Consider the following 13,755-nt stretch of genomic DNA (forward strand, 5'->3'; position numbering starts at 1 on the left):
TGGCTCGGCTTGCGGTGTTTGAAGGTGAGGGAGTCCCTTTTATAGAATAAGGGCTTACTCCTCAATACATGAATGATGGGCTAGAGTTGATGCTCTCTAATGATGGTGAGGGAGTCCCTTTTATAAAATAAGTGCTCGCTCCTCACTACATAAGTGATGGGTTATGAGTGATGCTCTCTAATGATGGTGAGGGAGTCCATTTTATAGAATAAGAGCTCGCTCTTCAGTACATGAATAATGGGTGCTTTCTAATGAAAGTAAGGGAGTCCCTTTTATAGAATAAGGGCTTGCTCCTTAATACATAAATAATGGGCTAAGTCCCCCAAGTATTTTTCATGAGGCCCAATTGGGGCCCAATATATGGTACATAATGTAGTCCCCCAAGTCTTCGGTCAATAGAGTCTGTTGGCTGAAGACTTCAAATTGAATCCATGTATGGGCCGAAGTGGCGGTTGTTCAGAGGCGGTATTTGTATACCCTGTACTGAAGCTTTTGTGGGTGAAGCTTTGCAAGTAAAGCTTTGAAGCTAGAGCTCTGTAAATGAAGCTTTCGAAGTTGGAGCTTTTGTAAATGAAACTTTTGAAGCTAGAGCTCTGTAAATGAAGCTTTTGAAGCTAGAACTCTGTAAATGAAGCTTTTGAAGCTGTTTGACATGAGTGATGCTCATGAATGTTTATGTTGATTGACATGAGTGATGCTCATGGATGTTGTCATGAGTGATACTCATGAATGTTAACATGAGTGATGCTCATGAATGTTAACATGAGTGATGCTCATGAATGTTAACATGAGTGATGCTCATGAATGTTGACACGAATGATGGTCATGAATGTTTATGTATGATTGTCACGAGTGATGCTCATGAATGTTTATGTATAAATGACATGAGTAATGCTCATGTACAATTTAGAGTACTGGGCATACTTTTGTTCACCTGATTGGTTTGGGCTTTTTTTTTTTAATTACCCTTTGATGGGGTTTATACATATTACCCTCTGATGGGGTTTATACAGATGTTTCCAAAAGATCTGAAAAATAAATTACATCATTCAAAAATAAATAAAGCAATCGTTGGTGCTTTGCTTTTGCTTTTGTTTTCGGCTTTGCTTTTGCTTTCTTTTTTTGCTTTCTCTTTTCCTTTTCCTTGCACTTCTCTATAAACCAAACCAGGATGCTTTGCAAGCCTGTGGAACAGCAGAAGCAGATTTGCTTTTGCTTTGCTTTTACTTTCTTTTTCCTTTTCTGTTTTTGCTTTTGTTTCCTTTTCTTTTCATAAAGTCTGCCTTGCTTTAACATAAGTGCAGGTGCCTGGGGTCCATCGGCGGCCTTCCTGGATTTTCCTTTCCAAAAATCCCTTTAGCCCTTGAGAAGCTGCAATCGTCCTGATAAGTTCAACAAGGTTCTTCTGTTCGCCATGAACTACATATTCCATATTTAGCCTCTTAAAATGAGCAATGAACGTCCTTGAAACCATAGCAGCAACAACTCCAGACCAAAGATGCTTGGTGGTATTCATAGCTCCAGACCACAGCTTCTCGACGACATCTTGAGCTGCTGGAGGTTGTCACTGGACGACACGTGTGACAAAAGCTGGAGAAGACACAACAGGTGCTGGACGACAACGTTGGCGGCCGCGGCTGCCGCTGCTCTAAGTTCGTCGGCAGCTGAATCGGTGAGTTCCATTTATCCGAGTCAGGGTTTGGAGCTCCAGGTCGATGCTCGTACCCTTTGATCAGACAGCTGAGATTTGACACGAACAGAAAAGAGAGGTTTTGGCTTTTGGGTTCGAGGGAACACACAGAGGAAAAAGAACCAGAAATGAAGACCAAAAGCGGACCGTATCGACCTGACACTCTTTCTCTAATCTTTTTTTTCTTTATTTTTTTTTTGAACTGCGATGTGAGGTCTGAAGAACCCATCTTTTACTTTTCCTCATCTCCTATCTCCTCAAACCCATTTTACGGGTTGCTAAAGGCCTTTCTTCTCGGTGACTCAACTGAGAAATCTCTGAGATCGTCCATGGAAACCGCCCGGGTCAACTTCCTCGTCAAGTCGTCGATCGGCGACAGCAAAAAGGGCGACAGCGATGACGCCGAGAGGGTAACGGAGCGAGTTCTCTAGATTTGCTGCACCATTTCCGGTTTGCTGATAAAAAAAATGTTGAATCTTTGGAATACTGCAGCCAGGAGTTGGGTGCCGGCGTCGATGAGCTCGAAAGATTAAAACATTAAGGGAGAGAGAAACTGGGTTTGTGAAGGAATTTCGAGGATTTTTCAGGTGACATGTGAGGATATGATTGATCTGTGAGTTTTGATTTGATGGGTCTCTGCAAATTCCTTGGAGAATGAGGAGGAACAAGGTAGCAAGCGGCTGATGGTGGTGCGGCAGGCGAGCAAACGGGATCCAAGTCGACGACTATGAATCGCTGTGTTGATCTAGCGGTGCTCAATCTGCTTGATCATCGACATCGGGAAGCAGATCCACTTGGCTGACGAGTTGGGAGAGCCTTAGGTCACTTTCTGGATCTTTGGACTCAAATCCCACTCTTCCTCGCCGTCCAATGCATCTCCAAGTCCCTCTTGGGGATTTCTCGCCATATTTCTTTTACTTGTGTTGACAAAACTCCACCAGTTACTAACTTTTTTCTGCAACTGCTCAGATGGGTTTTGTAATTTACAGTAAGAAACATGAAAGGTTTGGTGAGTAAAGAATTAAAGCTGGGTTCTTGATGCTCTTTTTAGAGAGAGACAGTCACAGAGAGAGAGAGAGAGAGAGAGAGAATGAACCGTTGGGTTTTTGTGAAAGCTTTCGGTTTTTTGCAGATTCACAGTGGTGAGATTTGATGAAAAAATGAAAGATAACCGACATAGTTTTTTGTGTCGATTCCCACAGACAACGTCAAATGTTGATGCACAAAACCGGAGGTCTTGGAACAACGTAAATCCGACCGTGAATCTGCAAGAAATGTAAATAACACAAGATGTATCGCGGTTCATCCCAAGGTTTGGGCTACGTCCACACTGATTATATTTCTCTGAGAGTATTTGTGAGGGAGAGAGAGAGAGCTCTGAGAGTGAGAGCGTTAAGAGGGTGAGGAGCCTTAGGAATTGGCCTCAGAAATGGCCTCTCCTAATTGTGAGGGTAAGGGGTCCTTTTATAGAATAAGGACTCCTCACTTATTACATATTTGCCCCTTCCTTTATCACATAATTACATTTAAGTGACCCGAGTATTTATACGAGGTCTAAATACGAGACCCTAAATATGGTATAAACAAAAGTCTAATGTAAAAAAAATCTGAATAAGATGACTTCACGATGTTATAAATATTAAACGGTCTAGTGGTATTCCTCTTTACTTGTAAGTGAGAGGTTTTAGGTTCGATTTTAATCAAAGACGAATTTGAACCACATTATTGCTAGCCCATTATGAGGCTAAGCCCACTCTCTCTCCGTTAATGTAGATAATATCGTTTGTTCCAAAAAAAATTAAAAAAACAAGACATCACATTCGTCTTTAAAGTGTATCACATAAAAGTTTTTGAAATGTAAATTGTGGATTTAGCGCAAAGGTGTAAGAGAATGTTTTGCTAATTTGTGCTCTGCAATGGATTGAGCTGCACCTTTCCTTGCACAGAAATATACAAAACTTTCATTCTTCGTTCTTTGAGTTTTTCTTCAGTCTTATTTCCCAATCCATAACTTAAAAAAACAACATCAAATACTAAAAACCAACACAAGTCACGTAATTTAAATTGAAAAAAACTAAATAGATTACAATCTAGTAGAGAAGGGAAGAATTTGGAGGTTTTAATGAACTTAAGGACATTTGTTTGAAAAAATATCATTAGGGAACTTAATTTTTTAAATGGTAGGATTATGAGAGATATGTTGAAAAGTGTGTGATTAAGGAAATGAACTCAAATAAAAACTAAAAACTATTTTTAACTTGTATTTATTTTGAAGATTTTGTTTTTTGTTCATTTTTCTTTGTTTCCTTCATTCCCTTCCACCAGTATTCTTCATCCCTCATTTTCGCCTCCACTCTTCTTCATCCCATATTTCCTCCAAATAATTTCTCCATAACTCAAACACATAAAAATGAAAACTAAAAATAGAAAACATTTTGATAATTATCTCACAAATATGATCTCACATTTCCACCATATAATTTCCCTTTATATTTATGGAATAGTTATTAGCACTTAAAAGTCATTATGCACTCTTTAAATATATAGATTTGACAAACCGGCATTATATCTATCAAAGACAAGGAGCAAGAAATAATTGCTTGGTCACAAGCCAGTAATTTCTTTCTAATTAATATGTGTAGTAGATTACCAAGAGAAGTTTACCACAAACATTCATCGTTTCAGCCAAATAATGTAAATTAGGGTTTTCTTGGTTGAGGCAATAGTAGGACCTCAAGCTAGGCAAGTAATTATGCAACTTTGATCGTAGCATGCATGTCTTACTAGCAAGTTACCAAAATTTATTTTAAATAAAAAAGAGTGAATTCTTGATCAATTGAAATTTACCGTCCACCATGCCAGTGGAAGGTATACACAAAGGATCGATCATCACTTATTTATTCATTTTCTTTATTCTTAATAACCTACTTATCTTCTTAGATATATCCATCAGCAAAAATTGCTAGAGTGGTTGTTGTTCTTCCATAGCTAGTAAGGCTTCTCCCCAACATAGTTGCCTGGGGGATCATAGTTGCATCCAATGAAGGTACCCCCACTGCTGCACCTCACTTTTGCGCACCCTACACGAGCCGAGTTACGCCAAACCACCTGTGTATAATGCCCACACACCTTTCCAGCAGCACACGAGTTCGACTCATAACTGTAGTCGGCTTTCTCCGCCACCCACAGGTCCACAGCCGCTGTTCCCGACATGTCACCAGTGCTCATGGCAAGGTTTTCACCGTATGGCCCACCGGAGTGCACGAGATTGCAGTCGCCAACATGTTGGTTGGCGTAGTTTTGTGCATAGCCTGCTACATTGTCATCCCACGTCAAGGGACCAACGCCTACTGCTGCTCGAGCGGCGTTGTGGGAATTGAGGTAGTCTTGGGGTGTGTCTAGGGCATGAGAGGATTGTATTAGGGCTGAGCCTAAAATGAAAAGGAGAGCTAGGGAAATATTACACAACCCCATGTTAATGGTTTGTTCTCTTTGTGGATGGGCAAATGAGATGTTATGGTGCGGAATATTTATAATAGCGGGGAACGGTAAATGTTGATATTATGAGCTCTGAGAAATTGAGGATGTGGAAATTTATTTGCATGACTATCAAAGTTGAACGTTCACATTGCGTTATCAACTGAAGAAACCAAACCGTCGCCGAACTGATAAAACAAAACCCTACTTCTATATTTCTTTACTTACAACGGCTTACTTTTACAAGTAAAATTTATGAGAGGATTAACTTTTTCTAGTACTACAAACGATATTCTACATAGTCTAGACAAGGATGGAGATAGTTTGAACTAGGAAAGAGGATATGAACTACTATGACAATCTACCACTTGCATGAGAAGTACGAAGATTAGTCAAACTTTCTCGAGGTAATTAAATTGTCAGTATAACAAAAATAAGCAATCGTAACACCAAAAACGTGGCTACTGCTGGGGTAACAATAATATCGATCACTGACCTAGATATTATGTTGTTATGTAATACTTTAATTTCCCGATATTTGTTAACACAATTAACAATCCCTTGAAACCTTTGAAATTCATGTTGATGATGCAACATTGGAACAAATTGGAACTAATTGCTTTGGTAAATAAGCAGATCTGCTTCTTCGAATTTACGTTTGAAATTTACGTTTGTCATATCTGTTTACTTTTCTTTTAGAAAAGTATATGATCGATGCATGTAGGAAACGTATATGTTCATCTGTTGAAGGAAAGGTCTACTAAGCCTTCCCGTCATATTCTATGCACTGTTGCAATACGTGTGGTATACGGGTCTTCTCCGAAGTTTTATTTTCTTGAAACAAATATATTTTGGATGTGGAAGTCTCACTAAACTACACAATCACCTAACCATAAATTTGGCATTATTTATGGTTTTGAACTCCTCTTTAGGAAAACTGAATTTAAGACTTTCAACTTACAAGTTAGGAAAAAATAAATACCACTATATTGTAGTAGTAGAGGTGCGAGTCTTCTTTCAATTAAAATAAAATAGAATATTATGAACCTCTCATTTTTTTTCCCTAACATTATAGAGGAGAATAATTGAGTTAAGTCACACAATTGTTAGGGTTCAAGATTTTTGTATATGAATTTCGCTGTAGTAATTGAGAGAATAAAGGACTGCATTTTCTGAGAATGAAAGATGTAGTTGCAGAGAGAATGTTTGAAGGACTGTATAAGATGCAATCCATTACCAATCCTTTCATATATTTTATAATATACATATTTATTTGTTTAATTACTACTTTAAGTTTTAAAATTGTTAAATTATTTTATCTCATTATATTATAACATGTGAATAAATAACATCATATTACCCTTAATATTGTGTTCAAAAGGGATATCTGTTGTACGTGGTTTAGTGTTGTCCGCGAATGTCCTCAACGCAAGACTTTTACCCGAATTGTGATGGCATTATTAGCATTAGCATACTTTTGGACATAAAGGCTACTACGTCAGCATCCTACGTCAGCATCCTACGTCAACTTTGGTAGCATTGAGACGCACGAAAATGTGGAACACGATGGCCTGTATGTATTGGGATATAGTGTGGAAAAGTTGGCGGCGAACCGTCTGGCGTCTCGGCGTTGTAAGGAAGCATGTGATTTAATTTGGGTCGATAGGTCCCCATCTTCCTTTATTCATGTTTTGTGTAATGATGACCTTCTTTGTTCCTCCTAATTGCTTTCTGGTAGTGCAAGGTGAGACGCTTTAGCATTAGATGCGTCGTCGTGGTTTTTCTGACCCCCCTTTGCACTACTCTTTTCTAGTAGTTTATTTGGTTGTTTGCCTCGGTGTAGGCTTTCTTGTTTCTCTTTGACATATTTGCCCGGTTATTGATATTTCCGTTTTCCCAAAAAAAAACTTGCTTTGTTGAAGTCCACATAATTTTTTTTTAAATTTAAAAAAAAAAATTGGAACCATGTGTATGTCTTTGGTTCCGGACGAAAGTGTTGGAAACTACGACCTGTCTATATTCAGAAGTGTGGAAAATATGGGACACAGACCCCTCTTTCCTTTAAATTATTGTACTAATTTTGAATCATTCATCCTACCCTTAATAATAATAATTTACAAAAAATTGGAACTATATTAGATCAAGTCGTTAGTCACGGAAGAAAATGTGGACACTATACCAGTATGTATTGGGATATATTGTAGAGAATTTGCTTTGTTAATGTCCGAATGGATTTAGGTACGACTACAGTTGTAATATCGTTAGTTGTCATTAGTATTACTGTTTAGTGAAAATATTCTCCATTTGTAAGTGGGGAGGTCTCATTTTAACTTTGAGTTCAAATCTAATTGTCACGCCCCAATCCTGACATACGTACATGATCGACATGTGACATCACTTAGTACTCGTATATCTAACATACCCCGCCTCCAGGATATGGACAATCACAAGAAAGATCCAATTGCGTAGTAATTTTTCGTATACTCTATGGCTGCATCTAACCTCTTTGTTAGATTGCCTTCGTACCCTCCGATGAGATCAAGCCATTCGTAGTTCACTATTTGTTAAACTATGAACTATTCGTAAAATACTTCCTAGCAGAAAACATAGAGTACCACACTACACATCAATCATAAGCCAAGCAAGAGTTGTCATCTTACCATTCACACACACATATGCTTTCCAACACCATTCAACAATCACATCAATCAATAACACATACAATACACCAAAATGCAGGGCTAGAGCGACACAGTTCGGGAGAAGCCTACATCCCTGAAGCTTTCTCAATTTAGACCGAATCCAAGGAATCAGCGAAGTCAAGGATGTGATTTCGGACCACTCAACGAAATCCTACAAAATTGGGTTCCGGACCACTTAACGGAATCAAAGTACCAAACGAGATTCTGGACCTCTCAACGGAATCCAAATCAGGATACGATTCCTGACCACTCAATGGAATCACGGAGTAAAAGGGATTCTGGACCTCTCAACGGAATCTAAGTGGATACGATTCCGGACCACTCAACGGAATCTAGACGGAGCAGGGAATCAGACCACTCAATGGAATCCCAGCAGAACCCGGTTCTGTACCACTCAACGGAACTGAGTGGAAGTCTAGGAAACATAACAACGACTCGAAGAAACAAGACATGAATCAAGTTACTCAATTTAGAATGGCTCAACAAAATAAGAGATGAAACAATGAAACTAGATATGAAACAAGCTTCGAAGCAACAAACCCCAGGACAATGGGTTAACGGTTCACTACGAGCCCTCACATTTCATCAAACAATTCAACAAGCACTTCGAATCACATTTCAAAAATATCATCAATACACAAGTCAAATCACATTTAATAAACATAGATCAATGGCTAAATATAAAAAAAAAAAATATCACATTTCAATAGAAATCACATTTATAAAATCAAGTGATATCCACAAAGGATACTAAATACAAAATCAGGGTAATAACCATATCACATATCTTAAAGTCACTCACTAACCAATGTAGGCCCACTAGACTTCGCTTAATCTCTAATAGTACTAATTTTAGTATTTAAGAACGATTTGAATCATGTTGACCAAAAGTCAACTCTCTGTCAATGGTGGGTTCCGCAACCCTACATAATTCGATCTGGAACATCCGCCCACAGATTTCTGATCTGTAACCTCCCAAGAGTCTCATTAATCTTCTAGAACAATATTCTAAAGTTTTAGAACGATCCAACTGTCGGATCTCCGCCAATCACTAAAATTAAATTGCGGTCAATGTTTGGTTTTACAAATTTAGAAATTCAATTTGGGAAGATCCGTACCTCGGATTTCCAATCTGTAAGTTCCTAAGGTCCTCAAATATTACGTTTAATAACATATTAACATTTATTGACAATCTAACGGTTGGATCTTCGTTTGCTACATTAGTCAAGTGGTGGACCCTAATGGAACTAGGTCCAAACGACAGAATTTCATCGAACGGAGGTCAAATATGAAATTAGAATATCAAATTTAGCCTAGAAATTTAAAGTTGGCCCACTGGCCAAACGCTGCATGCGACGGTTTCCAGCAAACGAAAACCTAATTTTCCGACTAACTCCAAAAATTACCAAATTTTATAGGATTATAGAGCACAACAAGGGGAACAAATTTCATACCTAGGCTGAAGTCCAATTCGTCCAGGAAACGCCTGAAAACATCGTTGATCCGTCAGAACCCTAGAAATGGGTGTTCCTCGATTCGTTGAATTTGCAGCTCTGCCGCCCGCAAACTTGTTTGGGCTATATTCCTGGACTCAAGAGATGCCTAAGGGTGGTGGTGGTCGATGGAAATTTTTTCAGAAATGGCGGATTTGTTGCCTACACGCACGAAGCCCTCGGCTTTGATTCTTACAGAAAGACACCAAATCAACTCGGGTTTTGGGGGGAAATGGAAAATGACTTAATGCTGAGTTGCTTCCAGGTGATGGGTGGCTACGAATCACCAGAAAAAAAATGCCTGAAAAGGCGTCAGAAAACATGGTGCCGCCGGATTGGGTCTCGAGTTAAAGGGAGGGATCTGATTCCCTCATTCTCTCATCCCTTCTTTCCCCTCCTTGATTTTCCTTCTAATTCGCCTGTTTCTCCCACCTCTCTCTCCTTATCTCCCCATCCTAGCCACATAAATGGCACCAAATCAATGCTCCAGCAAATCTGAAGCCTTTCAGATAATGGTCAAATGATAATTTTGCCCTTGTCTTTACTTGTATATATCTCGTTCGTTATAGCTCCGTTTGGTGAACAGTTTTCCCTTACACACTCGTGAGGTCAAGCTCTATCCAAATATGTAAATAAGAATGACAAAACATATAGGAATTAAATACATCATCGAAAAGTACGTTTAGTTCATTAAGGTCTTTTTCATCCTTTTACTTATCGAAAAAAAACTATACGCCGTAATTATAAACGCATCGAAACTAAGAATACGAAATACGTAATTTTAAATAGTGAAATATGAGGACGGGATTTCACACTACTTCGACCAATGTTGTTGATATTTTCTTTTTAGGATTGTACTTGGGTACTCACTAGTGAGTACTCACATTTTGATTGTGATTATTCACCTTTTGATTTTGTCCAATAATATTTTATGAAATGTTTTATTGTTTTGAAAAATAATGCACATATGTTACTAACTTTTCTTGGGTAATAAAAAATAAAGAACATATGACATTTTTTGAATCGGCCAAAATCAGAAAGTGAGTACATAGATTGGTGAGTATTTATGTATTTAGGGTTGGACTATTATTTAATCTTTGAGGAAAAATTTTGCCTTTAAGGTAATTAAGGAAAATTATTAAAAAAATCTTTTTTTAATGCTTGATTTGACCCAATTATGTATTTTGAATGTGGAATGCTTGCTAACATCAAATACCTGAATGTTGGAATCAAATCTGAGTAAACTTGAGCAACCTGCAAAACAATAAAACAATTGTGAGCAATCCTTAAACCCAGGGGGGGAGATGGGTGTTCATGCCAAAAGCTTTCCAACGGTCAAGTAAGTGAATGATTTTTAGACTCTAGTGAGTAAGAGAATTGAAGTGTATAGATTGTGTTACCATGGATGAACCCTAGGTGGGTGTATTTATAGTGTAGGAAAGAGACCTTTTTAGGATATAGTCCTCGTTCTAAGACGAGAGAATCCTAAAGGATATCTAGTAAATAGATATTGCATCCTCTTAGGAGTTGTGATTACTTGCAGCACAGGCCTATCCTTAGATTGTAAGGACTCCAAGAGACTTATAGGATCTGATTGTGTTCATATTCAGATCAGATCACGTATGGAACATGCATGGTCATCCAACGGAGTTGTTAGGACTTTACCTAGTACCCCGGAGTAGAGTGATGGTAGCACCCTGTTTCGTCTGATATAGCACCACCCGGAGTTGGAGCTGGTGAGTCCATGATCGAACTTTTAAGGTAACAACATTCAAATTTGACTCACTCTGGCCTTGGAAAATCATGGTCCCCCACTGAATTCATTAGAAAAAACAATTTCTCAACAAGTTAACCTACTATTTAGGAATACCATAATTGTGGTTCATGAATTTTCATTGCTGGAGTAAGGCAGATCGAAATACTAATACCTTAGAAGTCCGATCATGGACCCAACAACTTCGGCAGCGAAGCTGCATAGATGGATCATGGAGAAACGTTGTCACTATTAACCTATTTTGAAGCAGTGAGTGAAGTCCGTCAACTTCGCTAAGATTGACCATGCTTATTCCGTATGACTGAAGGAAAAATTTTTGTCCTAGCTAAGAACAAGTATGAACATTTGAATACACATGCAAGCTATTAACACTTTAAAGTAGGCATGCATCCAAAAACAATTCATAAAACCCATGACTTTCAAAGCCTAGTATATGGTGAACCAAAATAAACTCTTTAACAACATTAAAGAGAAGTAAAGATTTAGAGTTTCTTTACCCTTGAAGCTCATCCTTGTTTACACAAGGGATTCACCCAAGTGGAGGGCCTTCAAGTCACCTCCAAGCTCCTTGAATCCTCCTTGTGTTTTCCTCCCTTTAGTGCTCCTTTGATGATTTGAGGAAAAAGGATTTGTTCTCCAAAACACCAAAAGCTTGATATCTCTAAGTCTCTTCACCAAGGTTGTATCTTGTGAAGATGATATGGATGACTAAGGGAAGAAGAGATTGCTAGATGTCCCTCCCCTTAGTGGCCGGCCTCCTTAGAAGAAAATGGAGAAAATGTTTCACCCAATTTCAACAAGAAAAACCCCAATGAGAAAATAGCTATAAAGTTGCTTTTATAACCTTTTCTTTGGTGAGTGGCAAACTTGTAATTAAGCAAACTTTGCCCATCCACCCTAATGGCCGGCCATCCTTTGTTATTGGGCTAATTTGCCCATTTTGTTTTAGTTTTCATACAACTTAAACATAATGGGCCTTTTGGACCAAAACGCTTTTGGGCCCCGAAACCCAAAACCAACATATAAGCCCAATACGAACCTTTCGTAAAATTAATTAACTAATTAATTAATCTTGACCATTCTTCAATTAAACCATTTAATTGCTTATCCATTTCATATAATTTCTTCACATACATCCTTACTCGGTGTACGATCCATTAGGTTCCAATTAGCGAGGCAGTGGGCGATGTTACTCTTAACTATTGATTGTGAATTGAAACCACATTTCAATTCTCCCTTTAATGATTAGTGTTACCTAATCATTTGGGCTTCCACAAACCATGAGTGACACCTAGCAGTATGTCATGGTTACCCAAGCTAAGTAGAATTGGTTGGAGAACCTATCCAGTTACAACTACAATGCAATACGGTCCTTCTCTAATACAATACTCTTAATCACATTGTTTAAGCGATAGTTTGTTTCATGTCTACTATCCAATGTGATACTTTCATATATGATTCCCTTGAATATGATTTGGAACAAACTTCCTAAGTCATATTCATTTGCTTTGGCCAAAGACTTTAGAATCATATCTTAGAGTATTCTCCCTCCACCATGGAAGGTTAGAGATCCCTTGTTGTACATTCATATGCCTACATGACTAGATAGCTTGACCCCAACAATGTCGTGGACACTCCAAAGGAATGCCGTTGACATGATCAAAGATCAAGGACCTAACCATTAGACATCGATGATGCCTCAGGTCAAAGGACTACTTTGCATATTGCAACCTTAGAGTTCATACATGACATGTATGTTCGAACTCTCTTTTGATCGTAGTTCAGTGTACTCGAGTACTCTTTCGAGCACCTATGTGTTTGTCTTAGTGTCCAACACCAAATGACTTGAGACTAGTTATACTCACGATTGAGTCAACATAACACATACTAGCCTTAGCGGATTGTCAATGCCCAATTAGCAATCCTATGGCTAGGAACATTTTAGGAATGAACATAAGAGAAAGGTCTCGATAATCTAACTCATTAGATCACTTATCTCTTAATCAAATACATTCCTTGGATTCCCTTATTGCTTAAACACATGATACAATAAATAGTGATTAACAATAAGATTTGCCCTCCATTAAACATATAAAAGTTTAACACAATAAGTATTCCAAAAAGCTATTACATCAAATGAGTGGCTTTGTTGGCATACTTCCAACAATCTCCTACTTGCACTCAAAGCCATCGTCCCATGTATCTAATACCCATCTTTTCCATATGACGGTCAAGCTGGATCTGAGACATTGGCTTTGTCAGTGGATCTGCTACGTTATCGACTGAAGCAACTTTGAGGATGTTGATTTTCCCCTCGGCAACATATCTTCTAATGATATTAAAGCGTCTGTCAATATGCTTGTTCTTTTGATGTGCCCTGGGTTCCTTGGCTTGAGCTATCGCCCCACTATTATCACAGTACAAAGTTACTGGTGATGTAATGGTTGGAACCACCCCAAGTTCAGTGATGAACTTCTTCATCCAGAACGCTTCTTTGCCGGCTTCAGCTGCAGCGACATATTCAGCCTCTGTCGTGGAATCAGCAATTACACTTTGCTTCTTGCTTTTCCAACTGACAGCCCCACCATTCAGAGTGAATACATATCCGGAGTTGGAACT

At 38.5% G+C, this 13,755-nt stretch overlaps 1 protein-coding gene across 1 annotated transcript; it reads right to left on the minus strand.

Moving 5' to 3' along the window:
* Positions 1 to 4,283: 4,283 nt before the first annotated feature.
* Positions 4,284 to 5,189, minus strand: LOC139196440 (pathogenesis-related protein 1-like). Its single transcript, XM_070822390.1, has one exon. It carries the CDS (start codon positions 5,162 to 5,164, stop codon positions 4,679 to 4,681), a length of 486 nt encoding a protein of 161 aa, XP_070678491.1. The 5' UTR covers positions 5,165 to 5,189; the 3' UTR covers positions 4,284 to 4,678.
* Between the last annotated feature and the right edge of the window lie 8,566 nt (positions 5,190 to 13,755).

The sequence above is a fragment of the Malus domestica genome, chromosome 05 (assembly GCF_042453785.1).
Source record: "Malus domestica chromosome 05, GDT2T_hap1".
Classification (NCBI taxonomy): domain Eukaryota; kingdom Viridiplantae; phylum Streptophyta; class Magnoliopsida; order Rosales; family Rosaceae; genus Malus; species Malus domestica.